The sequence below is a fragment of the Penicilliopsis zonata genome (assembly GCF_001890105.1).
Source record: "Penicilliopsis zonata CBS 506.65 unplaced genomic scaffold ASPZOscaffold_12, whole genome shotgun sequence".
Classification (NCBI taxonomy): Eukaryota; Fungi; Ascomycota; class Eurotiomycetes; order Eurotiales; family Aspergillaceae; genus Penicilliopsis; species Penicilliopsis zonata.
This window is the reverse complement of record NW_019208921.1, coordinates 128,544-151,581: the sequence shown is the minus strand read 5'-3', so window position 1 is coordinate 151,581 and position 23,038 is coordinate 128,544. Positions and strand designations below refer to the sequence as shown.

The window sequence follows — 23,038 nt, the reverse complement described above, 5'->3', positions numbered from 1 at the left end:
CTCTCTCTTTGCTGTGTAGCTTCGCCGTGTGAGGATGCGGAGAGTGGATGGGCTAGTCCCAAGGCGGTTAGCGCAGGGCGTGACCAGAGATAACGACTTCAGGCGCGTCGGTTGCCCGCGATCGAACGAGGAGGGTTGCGCTGCTTTGGCCATATGAGCTGGTCTTCTTCTTGTTTATTTGTTGCATGCATCTGGCGATCTGCTTTACTTTCAGCTGCACGCTCTTTCTGTCGTGACACGGATTTTCTTTGATTGTTGTGTCGCTCATTTCGAACCAAGAGGGTGACCTTTCCAGCAAGACTCCCTATCCTTCGCAAGGAGGACGAGGACCAACTACGAAACACCGGCCCTGCATCGCATGGATATGAGATGGCGCCTCTAAATGCAGCTGCTCGACCGAGAGGCCGACCGGGGCGACCGCCGCGCAAACACTCGAGACTCTTGCTGAAAGGACCACGCGGCTCCGACGCTGAGGCCGGCGAAGGCCCGCCCCCGAAAAGGCGAAAGTACGTCCCTGGCGGGCCTGGGGGCGGTGGTAGGTATATCGAAATCGACGAGGAGGAACCGGTGGTCAAGTCGCCTGCCCCCGTGCGCAACATCTCCGCCACCCGTAGTCGTTCTGCGCCAGAGAACGGCACACAACCGGTCGAATCCCCTGCGCCGCCTCCGCCCCCGCCTGCGGCGCTGCCGCCAGCGACACCACCATCGGTCCGTCCCCGTAGGGACAAAAGCCAGACTCGAGGCCGCTACCCGTCTTCTACGGCTGCTGCTCTCGCCCTGCAGCAGGGGGATGGATATAAACCCCGGGAGGAGCGGGGATGGGAAGAGTTTCATCCAGACCTTGATATTGAGGCCAAGTTTGCGGTTTTCACCGCCGAAGAGGTAGACGGCGCAAATGGTTCGGCGAAAACCCTGGCGGGGGGCTTGCCGAACGGTGCCCTGACGAGCGGTCTTCCGGGATCCCCTATGCCTGGTCTAGGACCGGTTAGCCCTCAGGTTCTGTCGCCTACGCCCATCAAGCGTCGACCTGGACGGCCGCCTCGCCGGCCAGATGCCCTGATATACAACCTGCTTACACCGGATCAACCCAAGGTTGTCCCGCCACCCGGTCCGAACCCGCGCGAGAAGTTGACGCTGCCAAAACCCTCCTTTCAGCTGCGGGATCCCTTTGTACCATACGAACAGAAAGGCCTCGGCCAGCGCAACTACGTTGATCGTACAATGGCTAGTGTTGGATACCAGGAGAGTGATATGTTCGTCCGTCATGAGCGTAGGCTCATCCGAATGAGCGATGGCTTGCAGGATGACGACGTGGATCTTACACATGCAGCCCCCTCTGACGGCGATGTCAACGCTGCGGTTGGCAGAGTAGAGTATGATATGGATGAGCAGGACGAGCAGTGGCTCGAGGATTACAATGCAAAAAGAAGAGAGGACCAACTCGAGCCTATTAAGCCGGCGATCTTCGAAATAACCATGACCAAGATCGAGAAGGAGTGGCATGTGCTTGAAAAACGCATTCCAAAACCCAACCCCAAGCCACCGCAGACTCAGCGTCCGCGTTCCAGTTCTGCCGCTGCTGTCAACGGAGAGATCACAGGACCCGGAGAAGAGCAGGATAGCAAATGCGCGATTTGCGATGATGGCGACTGTGAGAACTCCAATGCGATTGTCTTCTGTGACGGCTGCGATCTGGCTGTTCACCAAGAATGCTACGGCGTACCATTTATTCCCGAAGGCCAGTGGCTCTGTCGGAAATGCCAGCTGATCGGACGAGGAAATATCAACTGTATCTTCTGTCCGAACACCGAGGGTGCATTCAAACAAACCACCACTTCAAAGTGGTCGCATCTCCTATGTGCCATCTGGATTCCCGAGGTGTCCCTTGGTAACCCTTCCCTGATGGAGCCGGTCACAGATGTCGAAAAGGTTCCGCGAAGCCGTTGGAAACTGCAGTGCTATATCTGTCGACAGAGAATGGGTGCGTCAATCCAATGCAGCAACAAGAACTGCTTCGTTGCGTTCCATGTCACCTGCGCTCGGCGGGCACAGCTGTACCTAAAGATGAAGCCCGGCCATGGCAGTTCCGCCGTCATGGATTCCCATCTTCTCAAAGCTTTTTGTGACAAACACGTCCCTCCCGAATGGCGCCGGGAGCATGGTACCGACGCAGCCACGGCCGATGCAATCGAGTATTATCGCAACACGATGCAAGGCAGACGCTGGGGCGACAGTCAGGCAGCGGCCCTGTCACTGGAGCCGTCACATCCAATGGACGGTGAACATACCCACGACGACGAGGGAGGGCCCCGGACACACACCCCTCGAATTACTCTTACCGTGGGCGGAAGCAAACGCAAGCGTTTGAATATACCCCGGACAATATGGAAACTCCCTTCGGGCGCCCCAGTTATCCCACATGTCGTTTTGAATTCTGTCGTCGCCTCGCTTCAGCGTTTCAGCGTGCGTCAGAGGAAACAGTACGCGGAAGACGCGTGCAAGTACTGGACATTGAAGCGAGAAGCACGACGCGGGGCGGCACTGCTGAAGAGACTGCAACTACAACTTGAGACCTTTTCGTCCATGGAAATGACTAGGAGGGACTACACAGCCATGGGCGCCACCGGGGGTAAGCGCCTGCAGCGCCGCATCGAGTTTGGCGAGAGGCTCTATCGAGACCTGGATCGGCTGAGGATGCTGTGCGACGAAGTTAAGAAACGGGAGCGTGAGAAACTGAAGGACGCGGAAATGCTTCGCAACATCGTTGATCTTGTCTACTTCCCTCTTCCTCCCCTTCTTTGGCCCATTTTCGAGAAAGCCCAAGGGTAAGCACACGCTCCAATTCCCGCATTCTATGTCCCCTTTTTAACTCGATTGTATCGTTTTTTTTTCTAGGCTCGATGGAAAAGGTTTCTTCCGAGGCGGATTTGCATCCATACGCACCAAACTGCAGGAGAGAAACTACACTTCTGTTGCGGCCTTCTCTGCGGATCTGGCCGCTGTTTTCACGTCAGAAATTGGCGTCCAGCCTGCTGGAGACACTGCCGAACTCCAGATGCAGATCAGTGGGCGGGATCCCGAGTTGAATTCGGAGCAACGCGAGAAGAGAAAGATGGCGAAACGGATCATCAAGGCGATCCAACCTGCGCTGGAAGATGCAATTCGGAGCGAGAGCGAGCTCAACCGCCGGCCCTTCGAGAAGGAACTCAAAGAACTAGACGTCATTCTGGAAAACAGCGTGCTTTCCAGGCGTGGCTCGCTGGTGGAATCGGCTGACGTCGCCGAGAACACAGAGCCACAAGATCTTGCGGCTCCCTCTACGCTATCTGATAATGTCGCAGATCTTTTGGCCAAGTCGGAGCCCACGCCTGGGCCGGAAATGCCTACCCATATTGCCACACCGGCGGCCGCAGAGGAGGAGAAAGAGAAGGAGGCTGACCATCTTGCCACTGCCGAAGAGCCCTCTGCCTCTGCTCCCACCGACGAAACCCTCATTTCGGCAGCGGAGACAAAATTCACCGATCATCTCACTACTGCTGTCATGTCGACGTCCGATTCGGGGGTGGCCATCAACGGGGAACTCAAACCGGACCACGACACCACGAACCCGCAACCGCCAGTCCAGCTGCCGGCGGCCCAGAAGGCCCCCCCGACGCCCCCCCTGAGCTTCCAAGGCGACCAGCAGGCTCCGCTGGCCCAGGGAGGCATTCAGTGGTACATGCAGCCCTTCGACCCTGTGGGGACAACGATCCACGAGGAACGATGGACAGGACGGGACGTCATGCGCGGAATGAGCGAGGAGCTCAGCGAGCTGGACGAAGAAGAGCTAGAGGATCTCGTGGGTGACCACAAACCCCCTGCTGGGACTGCCACTGCCAACGCGACCGGCGACGAACCCTCACCCGCCGAACCGCCCGTTGCGGCTGACCCCGAGGTGAAGGTCCATCGGACACGACGGCGATGGCGTGGATTCAAATAAACGTCATCTTCATTATTATTTACTTCATTCTCTTCCTCTTCCCTTCCACCTGCCCTTTTTCCCCCCTCCTCCCTCAATTCAATCAGGGACATTGCGCATGACTTTAGACGAGGCGTTTCTTTGTTTTTTTTTGTCTTTGCTTTCACTGCGGAGCTGCCTTTTTTTTTTTTTTTTTTTTTTTTTTTTCTTTTCTTTTCTTGTAGTGCGATTTGGCGACGGAGAGAAGGACTTCAGTAATCTAGCTAGGAGTAATAATGACAGCAACAAGAATTCCCTAATTTTGTTCTTACAGACACTTATAATATTCGTAAGTATAGCCTATGAAATAGGCGGTGATCAAGCAGTAGGTACGGTCTTGGCGCATGCTTCCCAGCGACTGCGAGAGTCTGGATTGCCCCGTCGAGGCGACCAGGAAAACCAGTCAAAGTCGCCTTCTGTCTTACCTCTCTCACCTCACCTCTCTCGAGCCCCCTTCCTCTCTTCCCTCTTCCCACGTCCCCTTCTACTCACTCTTCCCTATCTCGCCCTCTCCTTACTGGGATATCATCTTCATCTTTTTTTTCCCTCTTTCCTTACACGCCTCTCTCCCCTTTTGTCCCACGATTGACTTTGTGTCACCCGCCCTTGTGAGCTTTTTTTTTTCTCCTCGCCTCTGAACACCTCCCAGGCGTGCGTCTTCGGGCTCCTTTAATCGCTTGTCTTCGCCCTGTATACTCACCCATTCTTCCTTTGCAGTTTCGTATTTTCCTCGAATCCACCAACTATCGCCATGGCTTCTGCTGAGTATGATACCGAGAACGGTCGCTATGACGGTAAGTCGCGTCCCGAGACGGGAAGGCAAACGAGTCACCCTTTTTTTTTATATACTTTAGCGACTTCCTTGATTTGATATCGCTGACGAACGTGTTTTCCTCTCTGTAGACGAGCCTCGTTTCGAACGCGATCGCAGCGCGTCACCTCGCGATGAGCCTCGTGGGGACCGCGCCCGTAGCCGATCCCCAGTTCGCCTTGATGACCGGTATGTGATATGAGTTTGCCTGGTGGTTAAATCAGTTTCTAACAGTGATGGTTTGCAGGGGCACTGCGATTCACCGCCTCAAGGAGGAGGACGAGGAAGGCGCGGTCAACACCGGCTCCAACCTGTTCGTGACTGGCATCCACCCTCGCCTGACCGAGTCCGATATCTCGCGTCTGTTCGAGAAGTACGGCGATGTCGAGAACTGCTCGATCATGGTCGACCCCCACACCAAGGAGTCTCGTGGCTTCGGCTTCGTCAAGATGGTGACTGCCGAGCAGGCGGATGCTGCCAAGGAGGGTCTTCAGGGCGAGGTCATCGAGGGCCGCACCTTGAGCATTGAGAAGGCGCGTCGTAGCCGCCCCAGAACCCCTACTCCTGGCAAATACTTTGGTCCTCCCAAGCGCGGTAATTCCCCCTCGCCATTACATCCATACTAGCTCTATAAGTTCGCTGCTGACAATGCAGGGGACTTCCGGGGCCCCCCTCGTGGTGGGCGTGGAGACCGCTACGATGACCGCCGTGGCGGATACGGGGGTGGCTGGCGCCGCAACGATGACTACCGCTATGGAAGCCGCTACGACTCCTACGGTGATCGTGGCAGTGGCGGACGCGACTATGGTCGTGACTACGGCCGTCGCGAGTATCGCGATGAATATGCAGGTGGCTACCGTGGTGGCATCGACCGCTATGCCTCTGGCCGCGAGGATCGGTACGGCCGTGAGGATCGTCGTGATGACCGCCGCAGTGGCGACGATCGCCGAGGCTATTACGACCGCGATGCTAACCCTCCCAGTTATGAACAAGCCCCTCCCCGTGAAAACCGTGAAAACCGTGACGCCTACGCCAGCCGTTCCTACGAGTCGCGTGGCGGCGAAGACCGTTACAGTGGTGCCAGGTAGGTGAAGCACGCCTCAGGTCGGGCCTCGTTGATGGCACATTAATTTGCGACGATTCATCTTCACAATCCCCCGTTTTCCTTTTGTTGTTGTTGTTTCTCTTTTTTACTTTATTCTCTTCATTTTTTCATTATTTTCTTTTCTTTTTTTCTAAACCTCGCTTCTCCTTCTCTTCCCCTTGTCTCTATGATGCACTATTTCTTTTTGTAACCAAGGTGGTTTTACTGCGGTTCCCTTGTGGGTTTGAGTTCGACGGAGCCACCCTGGATATCAGTTGTTTCTGTTTCCCTCCCCAAAAAGTCATCTTTTCTCGCTTTGCACCTGTCGTCTCGGCGATACTCTCGGAGCTATATCTCGCGATCAACACGACAGCTGCTCGCCCATTTTCGGCATTCTTCGGTCGCTGAATGATGCTGCTCTCTTGTGTTTCTTCGCTCTCGATAATACCGGGGAAAAAATCACTTTGGCGGCAAGGGAAAAGAAGCAGAGTTCACACACACAATACGTTGTAATTCGTCGGTTGTCTCGTGGGTCAGCACTACTACAGTACCTCTTTGCACCTTTTCCGGATTTGGTCCATGTCTCGATAGTCAGCTACTCGCCTTGTTGCGTCTGTGCACCTATTCACGTAACGACTCGATTTTATTCGACCAAGCAAACAATCACATTTTAAAGTCTCGCTGTTTCCAGCATTTCTTTCGCATCGGATCAGATCAGATCAGATCAAACCTGGCTCACGTGCGATTTGATCTAGTCTGAATCTCTCTCTATGGATTCCGGCTATTCGTCTGCCTGTAGTATCTCGCCAGTGTCTGCAGAACAAATCTCACATCCTACCCCCCTCCCCCCTCCCCCTCCCCTCCCCCTTCCCTCTTTTAAAAAATTTTGTTCCATCGCAGACACAAACACTGTAATTTCTAGGTTTGCGGCTCGAAACCAGTGCAGTGCAGGGAATGAAGGTAGGGACATCATGGAGGAAGGAGGAGCTAACCTAATGTTCATCTTTTGCCATGGCTTTTTCTTGTCGGAAAAACGCATATTACGAGTGAAGAACTGATTCTAAATGATGGCCTAGATAATTCTGAGGATGGCAAGCTCTCGGTCTTTGACAGTGTACTGACTAGCAGGCTGTATTTTGATTTATATCGCATGCAGCCATTTTACAAATCATAAATTCTCAAGATCCAAGAGACATCATCATTCTCAACAGAGAAGAAACAATTGACGTTAACAAATCTCCCCCTTCGTAACATTGTAGCAGTGTAACAACGCTTAGTACTATGCAAATTAGCGACGTGTACAGATCGCGCATCCCCGAGTGCTATTTCGCAATCCAGACGGCCAGAAAACAATTGAACGGTGTTTCCTAGCATAGTCCTGCGAGCGCAATGCTGGGGAAGAAGAAGGTAACAGACGTCTGTTGTAAACGCAGTCCGCAAGGCCGTACGTAACTGCATGTCTCATAGTTGTACGACCTTCTTGATGAGATGCCGACAAACCGCACGTTGAGCTTGATTTCTCAACTTATCATGTTCCTTATGAACAACCCAATTATAGACCGAAACCCACATAGGACATCTCCTTTATTCAGGTGATTTGTTGGATCCGGCCGCGCCCTCGACTTCGTTGCTCTTCTGAATAAGAAATTCACCCAACGTGCGGAGGGGATTCGGCGGTCTGCTTTCATCAGAAAAGAGAGAAAAAAAACGATAGGATGTATGCAAATAAAGCACAATATGTCCAAGGATTGTTGCCACTTACTGTTCCTTCGTGATGGTTTTCATTCCCTCTAGCAGGTATGGTACGACCTTCTCGTTGAGATACATCCGGGCCGGGGCACCTCCAGGCCGCGCCTGTGGTGTTCCTGTGGTATTGGGCACATCGCCTGACGGGGTGTTATGGTTCATTGATCCGTTGGGTGTCGATTCGTTGCCCATGACGATCTGAAGCTATGTAGGGAACTCTTTATTGGAGACGTGGAACTCGCGAATGATTCGATTAGGGGAGTTCGAGGTGTTGGGGACGACAGGGCGATTATTGACACAGGGATTCAAATAGATGCTTGTACAGAAAAATCGATCCTCGGTTTCGTTAAAAGGAAGAGTAGACTGCTGATATCAGAGTGTTTTGAGGCGAGGTGATTAATCGGAGCAACGAAGGCGGAGTGTAGGGCGGCGAGATCAGTGCAGATCGCACCGACATCCGTACAAGGGCTTCCTTCTAATGATGAACAAAAGGAAGGGGTGAGAGGCTGATTTGGTTAGAAAAATATATTAAATCATATTATGCTGCAAATATTCCAAGCCGACTAGGTACTAGGTACCTATATAAGGGGCACTCGTACGCAGATATCTACCTAGGTAACTATTGATTTGAAACAAGCCATTAGAATCAGGTGACTTCGTGTTTCGCAAAACACGTTTTGGCGCGCTAGGTAGCAGGTGGGATTTAGGCAGCGCGAGAGTCTGAGGTGCAGCGGGTTGTTCACTCAGGAGGCATTTCTCACCTGCTTTTTTCGAATGCTCTGTCCGAATTCATGGCAGGATGTCCTTGTTGGACTATTGGGAGACGCAACGATGCTCGGTCAAACGTCGAAAAACCGACGATGACGAGGACCGCCGAGTGACATCCGATCAACTGCACAATAACAGTGGTGCAAAGACTCGCCCTGATTCTCCAACTCATCCTGTGGTAGTGGATTGGCTGGAGAATCCTGCTGTCTGGGGCAGTGGTGATCTCTATCCTGCAGAGTTGAATCTCGAAGAGAATCCAGTCTCGAATAGTCAGACCGAATTGGAGACCTCACTGCCATTCGTGGACACCGATCAACGCGCGATTGAAGATTACGAAGCTTCTCACCAGCCAGAAGCTAGTTATGGTGATGATGACAAAGAACCTGGTTTACATCAACGCTTGAAGGATGGCAGCTGGCGCAAGGGGAAAAGCTCCATATATGTGGATGCTTTTAACCTGGCGCTGGAGACAGTTCTTGATGAGGAATCCCATCTTTTTGATAGTACTGAAATGGAAGTTTTCAAGCAGTGGAGGGGGCTTTCCTACGAGGCTCAGTATCTGTATGTTTGAAAACTTTTTTTTAGACTCCCGGGTAGCATTGCTCTTCTTCTATCCCCGGTTGTTCTGACCTCTTGAGTAGTTATGTGCGCCTATTCCTACGCAAGACCTCAGCGTGGTATCGGATCAATCGATTAAATTACTATTCAGATATCACAGACATGGCCACTATTTCGACTGATCTTCAGCGCGTTCGAGACCTTCCGAAATCATTTCAACCGCTTAGTGATAACCCTGCAGATCAGGAATTAACAAACCATGAATCGCTATGCGGGAGCTTCCAGTTTGCAGAGGATACAGATCAGATCACTACGCTTGAAGAGGCATCCTCGCTTCTATTACTCGACGAGCTGAGAGTGTTCGCCAAGGAAGCGAAAGTGCAAGGAAAGAGCAAGAAGGAATTGCTGGAGGCTTTTCTACAATCAAGCCAGGCACAGTCCGGCCTCGACTGGAACAACTGTGACAAAAGCAGCGATACCAGTAGAAGTGCTAATCGGGACCGTCACTATGTTCAGAAAATCAGAGAACTAACGGGAGAGTGCATCAGGCTGGCCTCTGGTCCTCGTGCCCTCTTTGAGCGTGTGCACCTGGTCTTCTATAAATCAACAGAGTGGACCGAGAACTCTCTTAAAACGATCATTCTCGCTAAGATCTCACGCAAGAATTTTCCAGATTACATTGTGTCTCGATCGAGCTCAATATTTTCGTCTAGATCAATGCTGCTGGAATTCGAGTCTGCTCTACGGACACAGTTTCGCATTGATAATGTGCTTGAGTTCAGCGGGACATCCACTACAGAAGCGCTACAACTAGTCAAAGACCTTTCGGAAAAGGTGTATCCTCGGTGGAAAACACTGCTCCAGCAAGAACAGCGCAAGGAAGACAATGTTTATCAGAGCGGAGAAGGGGCGTATCTACGACGCTTTTCGCCAGCTTGGGTCTACACGAGAATCGTGCACAAGGGGCTGAATTCACTGGGTCGCTTCAAAGAGCATAAAAGAGAACATGAGCTCCTCACCGAACTGCTCGACCAGCGTCTCTTCCATACTGCTAGGCGCGGATCTTGGTATCAGCGAAAAGCTCTGCTTGAAGAGCACTACATGTGGGCACTTTCTCCTTCTCCTTCTGATGGACGCAGCGAAGAAGCCCAGAAAAAGCATTGGAAGAGAGTCGCAGTGCAAACGTGCGAGCAAGGGCTTGAAGACCCAGAATGCCATATTATATTTCATTACGACCTACAGAAACGAATTACGAAGCTCGAGAAGGCGTTGAGAGTCGTCAAGCGCGAACAACATGATTTCGGCCACGTCATGTTGGCCCAGCCAGTCCAACGGACTGTCGAAGGCATCCGTATCGAGAGGGAGGACTCACCGGCCTATACCAGCTCGAAGAATGGTGGCGACGCGGCTTCACGAAGAGGCCGTCCGACTATCTGGGTAGATGAGCGCGAAGGAGGCGGCGAATGCCGAGTAGAAAGCATGTGCCTCAGTTGGTACAGGGACCACGGTTGGAAGGGCTATCATGCCGAAGGAGGCATTGTTAGAACTCTAGTATGTTCCAATATTCAATGTTCCAATATTCAAGATTGATAAGACTCAGGTGACTGACCACGAATGAATGCTCCAGTTTGGATACCTGTTCTACGACATTATCTTCACCTACGTCCCCAATGTATTCCAGACCCCGTTTCAGACGTGCCCTCTTGACCTACACACCGACGCGTTCTATCCTGCAAGAGCATCCGAGATTAACCACCGCCTCGTCGACATCACCAACGGCAATGCTGAACGCATCATCCGCGCCGTGCATGCACGCGAGGCTCCTAAGCAAACCTGTGCTATCGGCATTGACTGGTCCTTTCAACTGGACGACCTGGTTGAGATTGTGCAATGCTTCCGTGGCGAAGCCCTGGCAACCATCTGCAAAGTCATGGCCCAAGAATACCAGCAGCGTGGCGGCGGGATTCCAGACCTGTTCCTTTGGAGTCTAGAAAAGAAGGAGGTCATGTTCGCCGAAGTCAAGTCGGAAAACGACAGGCTGAGTGATACGCAGCGACTATGGATTCATGTCTTGATCGGTGCAGGGATCAGGGTGGAGCTCTGTAATGCTGTACCCAGAGAGGTACGCACAGCAAGCTGATGCTTTACATACAAAACTCGTATATAGGCTCTTTCACGTTTATATATATTGTCCAGGGCGGCTCAGCGATAGTACATATATATGTATATATAATGCGATTACGTTTGAAAATATAGAGCGTAATTATCATGAAATATTTAGTCATTCGGTCGTCAGGAAAAAAAATAATTTTTTGATGGAAGGTGGTCTATCTAATAAAGACTAAAACCTTTCCAAAGGTATCCTTCAATCCAACCACAACACACATGCACGCGATGCGCTTAGGCGACGAGGGTGCTGGCGGTGGCCGAGTCGTATCTCCAGGTGGGGGGGAGGACACCGACGGTCTTGTAGTAGCGAGACAGGCGGTGGATACGGGACTCGATGAGAATGAGGCGGAACTTGCTGTCCTTGTCCTTGCGGTTGCGCTCGAGGTGCTTGCGGACGGCAACGGCCTTGGAAAGAATGATTAGCAGGGATCCTAGACAGGTAGAGCGAGTCAAAAAAAAAGAACAGAAATTAGGTAATTACCTTCTTGACGAGGTGGTACAGATCCTCGGGAATCTCGGGGGCAAGGCCTATAAGTCGAAAAGATCACTCTGTCAGTCCAAATTCGAGACCAAGCAGAGGCATATATTATATCAAGCCGTGGGCATTTCTGCACCAGGGACCTGCTTTGTCGAGGAGAGGGTCGGAGAAAGCGTCGACAGAGCTTCGCAAACAAGTCGGCATCACCCGGGCTTGAGTTGGTCTGAGGATAACATCTACTATCCATTTCGAGTAGAAAATCCCAGCCAGTTGCTTTGCTTTTTGACTTCCTCATGGACCTTTCATCCTCCTAATGCGACTGGGACGGGAGCGACAAGGTTTTCCATACCGTTGGACTTCAGGATACGAAGGATCTTGTTACCTGTGGGAAAATGGAAGTCAGCAAATCCCTGCGCCTCGGTCCATTGTCCAGAAAAATTTCATCATACCAGTGACGGTCTTGACCTGGGCGACACCGTGGCTGTCACGGAGGACAACACCAATCTGGGAGGGGGTGCTGCCCTTCTTGGCGAGCTTGCAGATCTGGTCAACGACCTGCTCGGGGGTGGTCTTGAGCCATGCGGGAGCAGCGCGGCTGTAAGGAATGGCCGAAGAGGCGATACCCTTTCCCTTGGAGTGAAGGCGACTACAAGAAAAGGATCAGTATAAAGAATGTCGATAAAACGCGACCAGTATTCTCATACCCCATTGTGATGTATTGTCGAGTGGTTGGCTGGGATTGTCGACGGTGTGAAGCTGGCTGAAGATGAAAATCGTAAAAAGTTCTGGATAACTTCTGTGTGGAGTGTGTCATGTGACTACTTCGCTTAACTTTTTCCGTGTTTAAATTCGGGTCTTGGTCCGCCCAACCACCAAACCAGATTATCACGACTGTTGTCGGTTTTTTTTTCTTTCTACTCCTACAAGCTCTCAAGTGCTGGTAATTCGAGTGATGTGTCGAAGCCAGCAGCACAGCTTTTAGATTACTAACCTATCTAGACAACAAACCGACTTGAGAATATTAAAGGTCAGCCCACTTCTGCATATCCCCTATTTTGGCATCAATCCTAGCATGATGATACACACCATTTTTTTTTATTTTCTGGTACCTCTTATGTCAGGGGCAGTGCCTACCCGGTGTTGCTCCAATGCTCTAAACGGACTTCTGAACCTTGGATGATTCTTTCACTTCTTTTTCTGCGCTTCGTCAAGCTTTGGATGTAGCAGTCTTTGCTAACTGTATGTTACAGACAGGTTCCGACATTGTAACACCTGCGGCACCGTGGCTTGCCACACGAAAATCACGCCTGATGGATAACATGCAAATGAGATAGGGAAGATAGTTAGACGGTGGCTGCTGGGCCTCTTGAATTTCACCACGAGTTTTGCCTGAGAACATGTTCCTCGATGACGGGGTCCACGCCATGCGAATAATGCGTGATTGACCGGGTCAAACAAGGCCTGTTAAGCCAGCAAGAATAGTAGCTAGTCTCGTGTAATCATTGGACGGCCAGTAGCAGCTCCACACGTGGCGATTGGGGCAGGTTGTAAGTTGTCTGTACCCAAAGGAAGCCATCTCCATGCCATCACGTTATTGTTACCCCTCTGCGTAGTTGCAGGAGTTATCGTCTGGACTCCCAACCGGCGGGGTATTTTGGTTAGCTCTGCCCTCTGCGACGCGGAAAGAGGATCTTTTTCTGTTAAGCTTTAGTTTCAAGTTTCAACTATATGCCTATCATACCTGAAATAGAAATTCCCCGATTCCTGCTCATGAACCCGGCCTGTCTCTAGTCAATTCGTTTGGAAAATGGCAGACGGTACTGCTAAAAATAAACTTGATGTTGCGCTTTTCCTTGCTGCTAGCAAAGGATATGATTCAATCGTGCGACTTTTGCTCAGCACTCCCGGCGTGAATCTGGACTGCAAGGATGGAGATGGACGCAGTCCGCTTTCCCTGGCGGCAGAGAAGGGCCATGAGAACGTACTGCAGCTCTTACTGGCAAATGGCGGCATGGACCTCAATTCGACGGATTCCGTGGTCGGCCGGACTCCCCTCGCCTGGGCGACCAAGAACGGGCACATGGGAGTCATGACAACACTATTGGCACATGATGAAGTGGACCCCAATATCCCCGATGTGAATGGGCATACGCCGCTATACTGGGCAGTGGAAAAAGGGGACTTGACCACAGTGCTGCTGTTGTTGCAGAGGAATGCCGACCCCGGTATAAGGGATGCCAATGGCCGGACGACACTGATATGGGCGGCCGAGAATGGCCACGAGGAGGTTCTCATACTGCTTCTCGGTTCTGGGCGAGTTGGCCTCGATGACATGGACAACTGTGGGCGTACATCCTTATGGTGGGCCGCTAGCAATGGGAACTTGCCAGTCGTGCAACTGCTGGTCAGAAACGGGGCCAACATGGAGATCCATCCCCCGGTTGACATGGAAAATGGGAAGGGACCGCACGGCACTCCCCTATATCGTGCCGGTCGCCAGGGGCACTTGGCTGTGGTTAAGTATTTAGCTAAGAAGGGGGCAGATATGAGTTCACGATCTGGAGAGTTCGGCCTGCCGTTGTTACTGGCACTTCTCATGTACGATAGGAGGAGCAAACGTGGAGTCAAAATGTTCCACCTCTTGCTTCAAAGGGGAGCCGATGTCAACGTGAAAGACAACTCTGGCCAGACAGGCCTACATTTATCATCTAGGGACGGCGATGTTGAAGTGGCTACTGACCTCTTGCAAGCGGGTGCCCAAGTGGACATGGAGGCCAATGATGGCAGAACAGCGCTGCACCTAGCAGTAATCAACGAACATGACAGAGTAGTGCAACTACTGTTATCCAACAATGCAGACCCCGAGGCACAAGACGCACTCGGCGATACTCCCCTCCATCTCGCAGCGGTAGGCGGCCACAGAAGGTTGGTTGCTCTGCTCCTGGGAAACACCGAGGATATCAACGTGACGAATCACTCTGGAGAAACTCCGTTGCACAAGGCTGCTGAACGTGGCCATCGAAAGATGGTGGACTTCCTGGTCGGAAAGGGAGCCGACATCGACCTTCAAGATGATTACGGACGGACTGCCCTGCATAGAGCAGTATCCGCGAGAAGCCATGCGATGCGACTGCTGGTCAACTACCATGCTGAACTTTCCATCAAAGACATGTATGGCAAGACAGCACTTCATTTGGCAGCCGAGGCTGGACTGAGGAATGACGTGCAATTCCTGGTTAGCCATGGGGCTGTACTTGACGCAAAAGACAAGCGCGGGAAAACGCCCCAGGATCTGGCTGCTAAAATGGGACATGAAGAAGTCGAAGAGCTCTTGGCCTCTTTGGCTCCAGAGGAACCAGAGGAAGTATCTCTAGAAGCCTCGGAAGAACTAGAGGTAATATCTCCAGAGGAATTAGAGGAAGCAGATGAAGTAGAGGATTCAGAAATAGAGGAACCAGAGGAAGTAGAGAAACCAGAGGAGGCAGATGAAGAATCTGAATGAGATGTTGATACACGGGTTTATTTGATGGTATGTCCAACCTTTCCCCCCTATCATTCAAGTTACCAAGCTGATCCAAAGCGATAGATTATGGGGCTGAAGATGATACCAAGCTTTTTTTTTTGCATATTTCGCAGCGTTTTTTCATGACTCATATTTGACACCTTTTCATGATCAATAGTGGTTTTGCTACAAGAATAGTAGTCAACACACTACCAACATCACCGTTTATCCTGGCACATATTCGAAAGATGTCCATTTCTAGATTCTTGCTATATGAATTGTATTTGCTTTCTAGTAAACATGCTGAAGGAGCATCATTTTAAATCTGAACGTGAGTCTACTACGTTAGCACGAGAAGCTTCGCCTTGAAAAAAGGTATGCCGGTACAATGACTGCTCGAGACCTGCCTGGAGGCAACCAAATCATGCCACAGTGTATCCATATGTTATACCCTTGAAGCACCATAGAGCCGTCGTACACCTTCATAGTAGTTGGTAAGTTTATAATGAATAGTTGAGGAAGGAGGATGCTTTATCGGCGTTATCCAGCGTTGCAAACAATGCAAACATAACGAAATCTTCCCTTATCCAGAATCAGTTACAGATAACCATTTCCCAAGACCTCTTTTGCTCAGCAACTCTTGAACATGGAGCAGGCTTTCTCTATCTAACGTCTTTCCCCCTCAATAACCTATTAAGTAATGTTCGAGATTTACACATCGCATTTTTTGTTTTCTCTGTGCGTTGTCTGCCCAGGTCGTAACGCACATGACCAATGAGCAGCTCAAGTCTCTACGAACCATCCGAAGACGAAGAGCCGTCAGACTCTGATCACCAGGTTGAGAATAAGAACGATGGGTTCCTGGGTTCGTCAGGGCTGATCCAAAAGTCCAGGGTTTCGTCGCCTCCCAGTAGAGATGACCAGGCTGTGTCGACCTTGGTCCCACGGGCTAGACTAGGGACGCGGTCAGAAGCCCTGGCTTATCTGAGCGCAAGGCTAGCATGGGCGTCTCGAGGATCATACACGAAACTGCTGGAGGAACAGATTCGAGAGAAATCGCTGAAATCCTCATCTGCAAGCGGAGAAAAACACAACGTTACGCAGAATGGCGTTGTGATTTGGAGTGGGAGAGAAAAGGAGCTCTTCTTCCAAGCGTTGAGCAGGAAGGGGAAAAATGACATAAAAGCCATTGCAGATACGATTGGAACGAAGACAGAACTCGAGGTTCAAGACCACATCAGGCTCCTACACAGAGGGCTAGAACTCCAGCATCTGGCTGACAGACATCACCGGACGATCGTGCTAGGAGATGTTCCGGCAGCACTTGAAGTGAGTAAAGAATGCTGCGAGGCCTTGGATGAGTACGCAGAACTGCTTTGTCTCGAAGAACAGAACTCGGACCGCCTCTCCGCCCAGAGACAGCACCAAGATTTCTGGGTCATCGATCGTGAGAAAGCCAAAGAATTAGAGGAGCAATTGAAAGACCGCGAAGATGATGTTAGCACAGCTTGTCCCAGTATTTTTCTCACAGCTAGCTTGCTTAACATCGAGAAATGGATCCGAATGTCTGAGCGCTTTTTCATGAACCCCGGTGGAGCGAGATTGAACGACAACTGGGTCAATGTGGCTTTCGAGGATGAGAGCCCATCGATGACAGCGGGCGCCTTTTCGGATTTTTACGCGTTGACTGTCAGTATCACCCGTCGCCTGATACAGTCGGCGATATTCTTTGCCATGTCACGCATCCGCAACATGAAATCCGGTGGCCATTACAAGGCCAATATAGTTAAAATTCGCGACATCAAGGCGGCAGTTGATGTCCTCGGTATGAAGCGTGACCGCTCGGATTTTTGGGTCGGCCTGGCACGTAAGTGCAGCCTGGATGTTGCCGATCTTCGCCATCGCAAAGGATGGGAACCGTCATACATGAGCTATGACGATGTGGAAAATATTCTATCTGGTAAAGCTGGAAGAAGCCCGACAGGACGGGAGTCCGAAGTCGAGATTGAATCAGAAGAGGATTTGAGAGTAGATGATCAAGACGATGAGGATGTGTATGATGATGCTTCTTCACCTGAGAGTCTGTCATCCCCCCTACAGAGCTCATCTGAGGAGGCGGAGTTCCCTGCAGACCCAGAAACAGACCATGCAGACAGAGTGGATGAAAAGGCCAACGCCATTGGCGAACGAGTACTGTGGAATTTAATGAAACGGGGGGGCTCCCTGAGGGGGCATGAGACGGCTTTCAAGTCCGAGGCGGACGAAGAAGACACCAAGAAGGCACTACATCGGCCCTTGGGCGAGCGCAAGACCAAGCAAGATCTAATCGACTGGCGGGACCGGATCTTATATCGGAGCGAGTGGGAGGAATATGGATACGAGGCTTTCGAAGTTGACGAGGAGATCACACAGAATCGACGTAAAAGACGCCGCATTGAACCCTACAGCCATGGAAGCAGCCCTGACAAATCCGGAGATACCGCACTCGAGGATGTTCGTGACTTGCCCCATTCACCGCTCCCTTCGACACAAGGCCAGCCTGTCTTCTCATTGAAAGCAGAACAGGAGACGGAGGGATCCGACGCAGAAAGCGGTGGCATCGGCAGCGGGAACAGTAACAGTAACAGGGCCAGCATGGGAATGGACATAGACAATGAGCCTACCTTGTGGCCCGGCATCAAACCCACCGAAACCCCAAATCAACCAAAATATAGCACCATGTCCGAAGATATATCACCATCGCCAACATCAGCATCAGCATCAGCATCAGCATCCTGTATTGAGAACCTGGATTCCAAGAGGGACTCCTCGGATCCCCTATCCGCCGAAGACCAAGATGGCGGTGTTCCTTTACTGTATAGGAATAATTGATAATAATTCAAGAGCGATAGCGGGTTCCTTTTGGTTATTTGAATGAATAATGGAGATTATACATGGATGATCAAAATGACCATCACTATCCTTCCTACGAGGATTAAAAGCAGTACCGAAGACTTCAACAAGGTATATCATTACTTTCAAGATAAAAAAAAAAAACTCCAGAACATACGCCTCCAGTCCTCAAGGGGGGAAAAGAACATAAGATGAACATGACCACGTACACGAACACCATCTGTCAGTCCAAACCTGCTGAGCAGCAGGTCCAGTCAAGTGAAATCACGCAAAACAAGAAAAAGAAAACGAAAAAGAAAAAGAAAAAAGAAATAGTAGACATGGTTAGTTTCAAAAGTAGTCCCTATTCCGTAGGTTTTCCTCCATTCAGGGTTCCCCCTATATCATACATCTATATTAGATATTTTTGAACCAACCATTCAATTTGCCTGGGGGAAAAGAAAAGAAAAAGAAAAAAGGAAAATAGAATTGATCATAGTTATTGACGGGTTCTTTTCTTTTCTTTTTTTTTTCGGTCTTTCCTTTCTGTTTTGTTTCTACAGATCAAGTGCTTTGAAGTCTGCTCCCGGCTCTGCACTCCACGGCTGGACGTTTGTCCTCGGGTCGGAGCCCGCAGGCTGGAAGTTGTAGCGGTTGCCCATGCCCGCGGCGGCGATGTCGGAGATAAGGCTGGTGGTGTCCTCGCCGGGGGCCTTGAGGCTGATGGCCTGCAGGGCGTCCTGCACTTCCTTGACGCGGCGCTTGAGCGCTATCCGGTCGAGGAAGAGCTGCTGCCGCGCCTGCTCCAGGTCGCGCCGCTCTGCCTCGATGATCTCCTCCATCTCGTTGAACTGCTGGAGCTTGATCTCGAACTTCTGCATCGTCACGTTGACCGCGGCGGAGACCAAGCGTGTCATCTCGCGCTCCTCGTGGGAGGCCAGCACCCCCGCGCGCGCTGCAGAGGTCGCTAGGGCAACCGTCCCGAGCGACGGCTTGGCAGAAGAAGTCTTGTCCGGGCCTGCCACTGCAGTCTTGCTTGTGGTCATGCTGTCGACGTCCATGGCGTCTTCGGCCTTGAGTCCTTCGCCGCCTTCCTTTTCCTTACCCTTGTTGGCTTGCTCAGACGAATCGTCGGCTGATGTCCCCTTCTCCAATTGCTTCTTCAGGATCTGGCGGATCTCATCGACCGTCCGGCCAGCTGCAGCCGCAGCAACCGTCGGCTCCGCCATCTGGGCCAGGAAAGCCACCACCGACAGGACGGGGTTCTCCATCTGAGTGATGGGCTCGCGGCCTGCACCCGCACGCGTGCCCGGCAGGTCGTCGACGTACTTGTCTTCGATTTCGAGTTGGAGGAATTTCATGACACACTCTTCTCGCGTTCTAGTGCCGACGTGGCTTGCGATCTGATCCCAGTTGTCGTCAAAGTTCTCTAGACCCTCTAGAAGCAGCACAAGCTCCGAGTCGGACCACGGGGCATCTTTGTCTGGGATGGACGAGTAAGATTTATCCTCCAACTTGACAAAGTCGGACGCGCTATGGCTGGACGGCATCCGGCCTTGAAGGAAGCAGTTCGGGCAGAGGTCATACTTGGAATCGGGGGCGTTCGGGTTTGCTGTCGCCGGGGTGGACTTGGCATAGTGGAATCGGAGCCGAGTGCAATCAATACCGCACGAGAAGCAGTGGGCCTTCTTTGCGGGCTCTCGGGCGGCGTTCTCGATGGTCTTGGTCACATCACCGGTGGCACCGTTCGTGGCGACACCATCTCCATTTGTTTGTTGCTTCTCCTTGTCCTCGGCAGGCGTGATCTCCTTACCCTTGTCATCGTAGATGTTACGACGAATTTCCAGGTTGAGATCGGCTTTAGTGGCAGGAGTCGCCGACGCAGCACGATCAGTGGCAGCAAGGGGCTTTCCTGACGTTACCACGTGGTTAGGGCCGGGCTGAAATGGTTGCAGTCCTCGAGGGGTGTCGGCAACCACTCGGAAATGGCCTGTGAATGGAGGGCCGATGTTGGAGGGGCGGGTTTGGGGATCAACCTGGTTCAAATAGTTAGCTCTACTCAAACGAAAAAAAAAATGTACAGACATATAAGCCACATAGATAACAAACAAACATTACACACCTGGTAGTTGATCAACCCCCACTGTTCGAGGAAGGAATGCACGCGCATGATCGCACAGACATCTCCCGCAAGATTTCGGCGGCACGCAGTGACGGTGAGGTATTCAATAGGATTAAGGCGGTAACTGTTGATCATGAAGTCTCTGTAGTCCTTATAAACGGCGGGCGTCTTGCTGCGATTCCGGCCGTTGAAAAACTCGGCCAGGGCCTTCTTCTCGATGGGGTGGACGGTGTGCATGTCGAACCAAGTAGAGTAGCTGGGAAGGATGATGGCATGGGTCTGCGCAACGAGATGCGAGCGGGCGGAGGCCTCGAGGGATGCCTTGGCGTGAGCTGGTTGCTCGTCACCGGCGTCCTCTGAAGCCTGTGGCACCGCGCCAACATCAACCTCGGCGCCTTCGTCACCGGCAGCGCCTTCAGTCTTGGGGACCGTGTCTGTCCCGCCCATCTCTTCATCTTCACCATCGTCGTCTAGGAGTTTCGGTGAGCCGGGAGCATCTAGTAAACATTAGTCCAGCGGAACCGATGGAGCAGGTTCATGAAAGAACCGACCGGAAGCATGGCTTGAGGCGCGCGTCTCATCCGCAGGAGCATCCTGGCCCGCGGCCGTAGTCTGAACATCCTCCACACCACCACCGTTCTGAATAGCAGAGTCGTCATCCATTATGAGGACGGAACTGGTCACAGATATCTAGCGTTTGTTTGTAGAGGATTTAGAAATCCGAATTGTCGCGCCGGGGGAACAAAGCACAGCGGAGCTCCTTGCCAAGCAAGGGAACGAAAGAGCAGAGGAGAGTGGCAAGGCAGAGACCTGAATGTACACACACAAGGATCCTGAATTGAGCTGTCACACACGAGACTCACTCGTGACAAGACGCGACAAGCACCGGTCGAAGCGACAGCAATGGGGAACAGTCACCAAGTGGCGGCGCCTTTGATAGAGCGGACGGTCGCGACACGGACGGGAGTCGCTCAGCTCCAAAAACTCGCGATGTGCCAAGCCGCTAGTCTAATACGGTTAGTTTGGTTTATACGGTCATGTGATATATGAATAAGCATGTATCACATGACCTGTGCTAGCCTGATTAGGCAGGCAGGTAGTTTTCGGTTTGGACCAATGAGCAACAGCTGGTGATTGATGCCTGCTCGACAGCGCTGACACCCAGGAAAGAATCCCTCTGGTCAACAACCAAAACCTCCCTCTTCATCAGCATGTTGAGGCGAGAGCCATCAAGGACTTATGATATATATGTTTGAAGACATTACATGTCAATATTACATCAACCACTACTTTTCGTCCTATATTGATACAGTGGTGGATAGTCGTTGCTATAAACTACAAGCTATGACCCTCAGAGAACGCACTGATGCCTGCAATATATTACCATACTCGAAGGGCCGTCACCGAGGAATTCATTGCTGACAAATGGAGGACATCTTTGGATATCTTCGAATTGCTGATGCCTGAATTGGTCATGGAAGGTTTCTCTACCTAGGTACAATTAAACGAGTGACTCAACCGAAGCTGACGCTTGGCAAAGGTATAAATATATTCTTGAAGCCTATTCTCTTTACCTAGGTACCTAATAAGCTCTCTATACACCCTCCTCTTGATTCTATATGTTTACTATATCCGTACCCTACAATGCCTCGGTCTTTTGAAACCCTCCGTGACAACGCATCCATGCTCAGTGTCAACTCGACAGCCACCACCCTCCGAAACGAGGATGTCCAAAAGAAGCCAGAGTCACGTCAGAATCGAGAGAAGAAGAAACTAGACGAGGAGCGGCGGAAAGCACTACACCACGACGCGCTGATTACCTATTTGTCTCAGCGGTGATTCTTTTTCTTCCCCGACGATTCGACAGAATTTGTTATAATATGGCGTTGAATGATAGTTGACAGAGTCGCTATACGAGTGAGACTGATACTCTACATAGGGTAGTGGTGGTGGTTTAGGTAGAGACCATCCATGACTCATCTCATAACACGAGAATCTCGAATTTATATAATTACCAATACACCAGACGGTCTAATCAGAGTACTTATCTAGTACCTACTATTCAGAATGCAGGGATCAATTCTTTAATTGACGTGGAGAGCTATCAATGGATAATCAAAGGCATAGACTAATGTCAGGCAGACCTGGTGAGGCATGTCAGGCACAATCTACGGATGACATGGCAATACTACGTGGCATCCACATAGGAAATAGAATTCTGATAGAACACTATTCGTTAGAGGTGAATTTATTTTGTCTGACATATAATTATTATTTGATTTAGGTTTATAATCTATGATAGTATTGAGAGAAGGTCTGGTTATGACTCTACGCTGTACAGTCCCGACTATCATATGATGCACAGACCCAAAAAGGAAAAATCAAAACCATCTTGATATCTGCAATTCTTCAGATAGACAATAATGTCATACAGATGCCAGTTAAATATATGCTAGTTAATGCTAGACATACTTACAGACGCAGACATCCTACATAGACAGCTATAGACAGGCATAGACAGGCATAGACAGGCATAGCATATGCCTTAACGTTGGTGTTCTCAAATAGGAGCATCCGTCTGCAGCCACCATGCAGTGGGACCCGGTGAAGCTATTGAAGCCATTGAAGCCCACATCATTGGCAGTCGGACGATCGACTCCTTGTCTCCAATGGTCTCCTCTGTAACCTGGTTCACCCTCATCCTCCAGAAAAGAAAGGAAAAAAACCTAGGATAGAGACCCTATTGGATCAAAAGTCCAACAAAGCAAGACCTGGTAGGAACAACAAGACGCTCACCGCATTTTCAGATCGTCAGTAGAAGCTAAACAGTGTCACTGCAGGCTGAGAAGCCCACTAGGCATTAGTTTCTACTTAGTAGGCCAAAGTCCCTCCCCGCTGCCCCGTCTGTTATTGTTTTTTCCTCCCCCCCTCC

At 51.1% G+C, this 23,038-nt stretch overlaps 8 protein-coding genes across 8 annotated transcripts in view; 5 read left to right on the top strand and 3 right to left on the bottom strand.

Moving 5' to 3' along the window:
- The first annotated feature begins 140 nt into the window (after positions 1-140).
- ASPZODRAFT_134303 (hypothetical protein) lies at positions 141-4,176 on the top strand. The gene is made up of 2 exons (XM_022723494.1): positions 141-2,825; positions 2,896-4,176. Exons 1-2 carry the CDS (start codon positions 370-372, stop codon positions 3,977-3,979), a joined length of 3,540 nt encoding a protein of 1,179 aa, XP_022579404.1. The 5' UTR covers positions 141-369; the 3' UTR covers positions 3,980-4,176.
- A 289-nt stretch (positions 4,177-4,465) lies between these two features.
- On the top strand, positions 4,466-5,930 carry ASPZODRAFT_134302 (hypothetical protein). Its single transcript, XM_022723493.1, has 5 exons — positions 4,466-4,648; positions 4,715-4,791; positions 4,901-4,997; positions 5,056-5,402; positions 5,463-5,930. Exons 2-5 carry the CDS (start codon positions 4,749-4,751, stop codon positions 5,894-5,896), a joined length of 921 nt encoding a protein of 306 aa, XP_022579403.1. The 5' UTR covers positions 4,466-4,648; positions 4,715-4,748; the 3' UTR covers positions 5,897-5,930.
- Positions 5,931-7,476: 1,546 nt separating this feature from the next.
- Positions 7,477-7,830, bottom strand: ASPZODRAFT_17806 (hypothetical protein; the record flags this gene model as incomplete). The annotated part of the gene is made up of 2 exons (XM_022727092.1): positions 7,477-7,570; positions 7,655-7,830. 2 exons carry the CDS (start codon positions 7,828-7,830, stop codon positions 7,477-7,479), a joined length of 270 nt encoding a protein of 89 aa, XP_022579402.1.
- A 513-nt stretch (positions 7,831-8,343) lies between these two features.
- ASPZODRAFT_134299 (hypothetical protein) lies at positions 8,344-11,204 on the top strand. The gene is made up of 3 exons (XM_022723492.1): positions 8,344-8,967; positions 9,048-10,515; positions 10,592-11,204. Exons 1-3 carry the CDS (start codon positions 8,438-8,440, stop codon positions 11,102-11,104), a joined length of 2,511 nt encoding a protein of 836 aa, XP_022579401.1. The 5' UTR covers positions 8,344-8,437; the 3' UTR covers positions 11,105-11,204.
- A 160-nt stretch (positions 11,205-11,364) lies between these two features.
- On the bottom strand, positions 11,365-12,320 carry ASPZODRAFT_17804 (hypothetical protein; the record flags this gene model as incomplete). Its single annotated transcript, XM_022727091.1, has 5 exons — positions 11,365-11,538; positions 11,615-11,661; positions 11,961-11,993; positions 12,061-12,257; positions 12,316-12,320. The coding sequence occupies 5 exons, from the start codon at positions 12,318-12,320 to the stop codon at positions 11,365-11,367; spliced, it is 456 nt and encodes a 151-aa protein (XP_022579400.1).
- A 3,416-nt stretch (positions 12,321-15,736) lies between these two features.
- On the top strand, positions 15,737-18,134 carry ASPZODRAFT_99879 (hypothetical protein). The gene has a single exon (XM_022730620.1). It carries the CDS (start codon positions 15,888-15,890, stop codon positions 17,982-17,984), a length of 2,097 nt encoding a protein of 698 aa, XP_022579399.1. The 5' UTR covers positions 15,737-15,887; the 3' UTR covers positions 17,985-18,134.
- A 344-nt stretch (positions 18,135-18,478) lies between these two features.
- On the bottom strand, positions 18,479-20,746 carry ASPZODRAFT_644027 (hypothetical protein). Its single transcript, XM_022729229.1, has 3 exons — positions 20,658-20,746; positions 20,107-20,603; positions 18,479-20,020 (listed from the first exon to the last, which is right to left on the bottom strand). Exons 2-3 carry the CDS (start codon positions 20,551-20,553, stop codon positions 18,542-18,544), a joined length of 1,926 nt encoding a protein of 641 aa, XP_022579398.1. The 5' UTR covers positions 20,554-20,603; positions 20,658-20,746; the 3' UTR covers positions 18,479-18,541.
- A 1,949-nt stretch (positions 20,747-22,695) lies between these two features.
- ASPZODRAFT_144217 (hypothetical protein) overlaps positions 22,696-23,038 on the top strand; it is a gene marked incomplete at both ends in the record, with an annotated part of 6,500 nt that continues 6,157 nt past the window's right edge. The window contains one exon of the mRNA XM_022724992.1: positions 22,696-22,710. Coding sequence (XP_022579397.1) covers positions 22,696-22,710 — 15 coding nt within the window. The remainder of the gene's footprint in view (positions 22,711-23,038) is intronic.

Excerpts from the sequence above, each read along its gene's own strand:
- ASPZODRAFT_134299 (XM_022723492.1), top strand. The coding sequence starts at position 8,438 with ATGTCCTTGTTGGACTATTGGGAGACGCAACGATGCTCGGTCAAACGT. Across the intron at positions 8,968-9,047 it reads TCCTACGAGGCTCAGTATCT|TTATGTGCGCCTATTCCTAC; the intron begins GTATGTTTGAAA and ends CCTCTTGAGTAG. Across the intron at positions 10,516-10,591 it reads GAGGCATTGTTAGAACTCTA|TTTGGATACCTGTTCTACGA; the intron begins GTATGTTCCAAT and ends TGAATGCTCCAG.
- ASPZODRAFT_99879 (XM_022730620.1), top strand. The coding sequence starts at position 15,888 with ATGAGCAGCTCAAGTCTCTACGAACCATCCGAAGACGAAGAGCCGTCA.
- ASPZODRAFT_134302 (XM_022723493.1), top strand. The coding sequence starts at position 4,749 with ATGGCTTCTGCTGAGTATGATACCGAGAACGGTCGCTATGACG. Across the intron at positions 4,792-4,900 it reads CGAGAACGGTCGCTATGACG|ACGAGCCTCGTTTCGAACGC; the intron begins GTAAGTCGCGTC and ends TCCTCTCTGTAG. Across the intron at positions 5,403-5,462 it reads CTTTGGTCCTCCCAAGCGCG|GGGACTTCCGGGGCCCCCCT; the intron begins GTAATTCCCCCT and ends CTGACAATGCAG.
- ASPZODRAFT_644027 (XM_022729229.1), bottom strand. The coding sequence starts at position 20,553 with ATGGGCGGGACAGACACGGTCCCCAAGACTGAAGGCGCTGCCGGTGAC. Across the intron at positions 20,021-20,106 it reads GGGGGTTGATCAACTACCAG|GTTGATCCCCAAACCCGCCC; the intron begins GTGTGTAATGTT and ends TATTTGAACCAG.
- ASPZODRAFT_134303 (XM_022723494.1), top strand. The coding sequence starts at position 370 with ATGGCGCCTCTAAATGCAGCTGCTCGACCGAGAGGCCGACCGGGGCGA. Across the intron at positions 2,826-2,895 it reads ATTTTCGAGAAAGCCCAAGG|GCTCGATGGAAAAGGTTTCT; the intron begins GTAAGCACACGC and ends TTTTTTTTCTAG.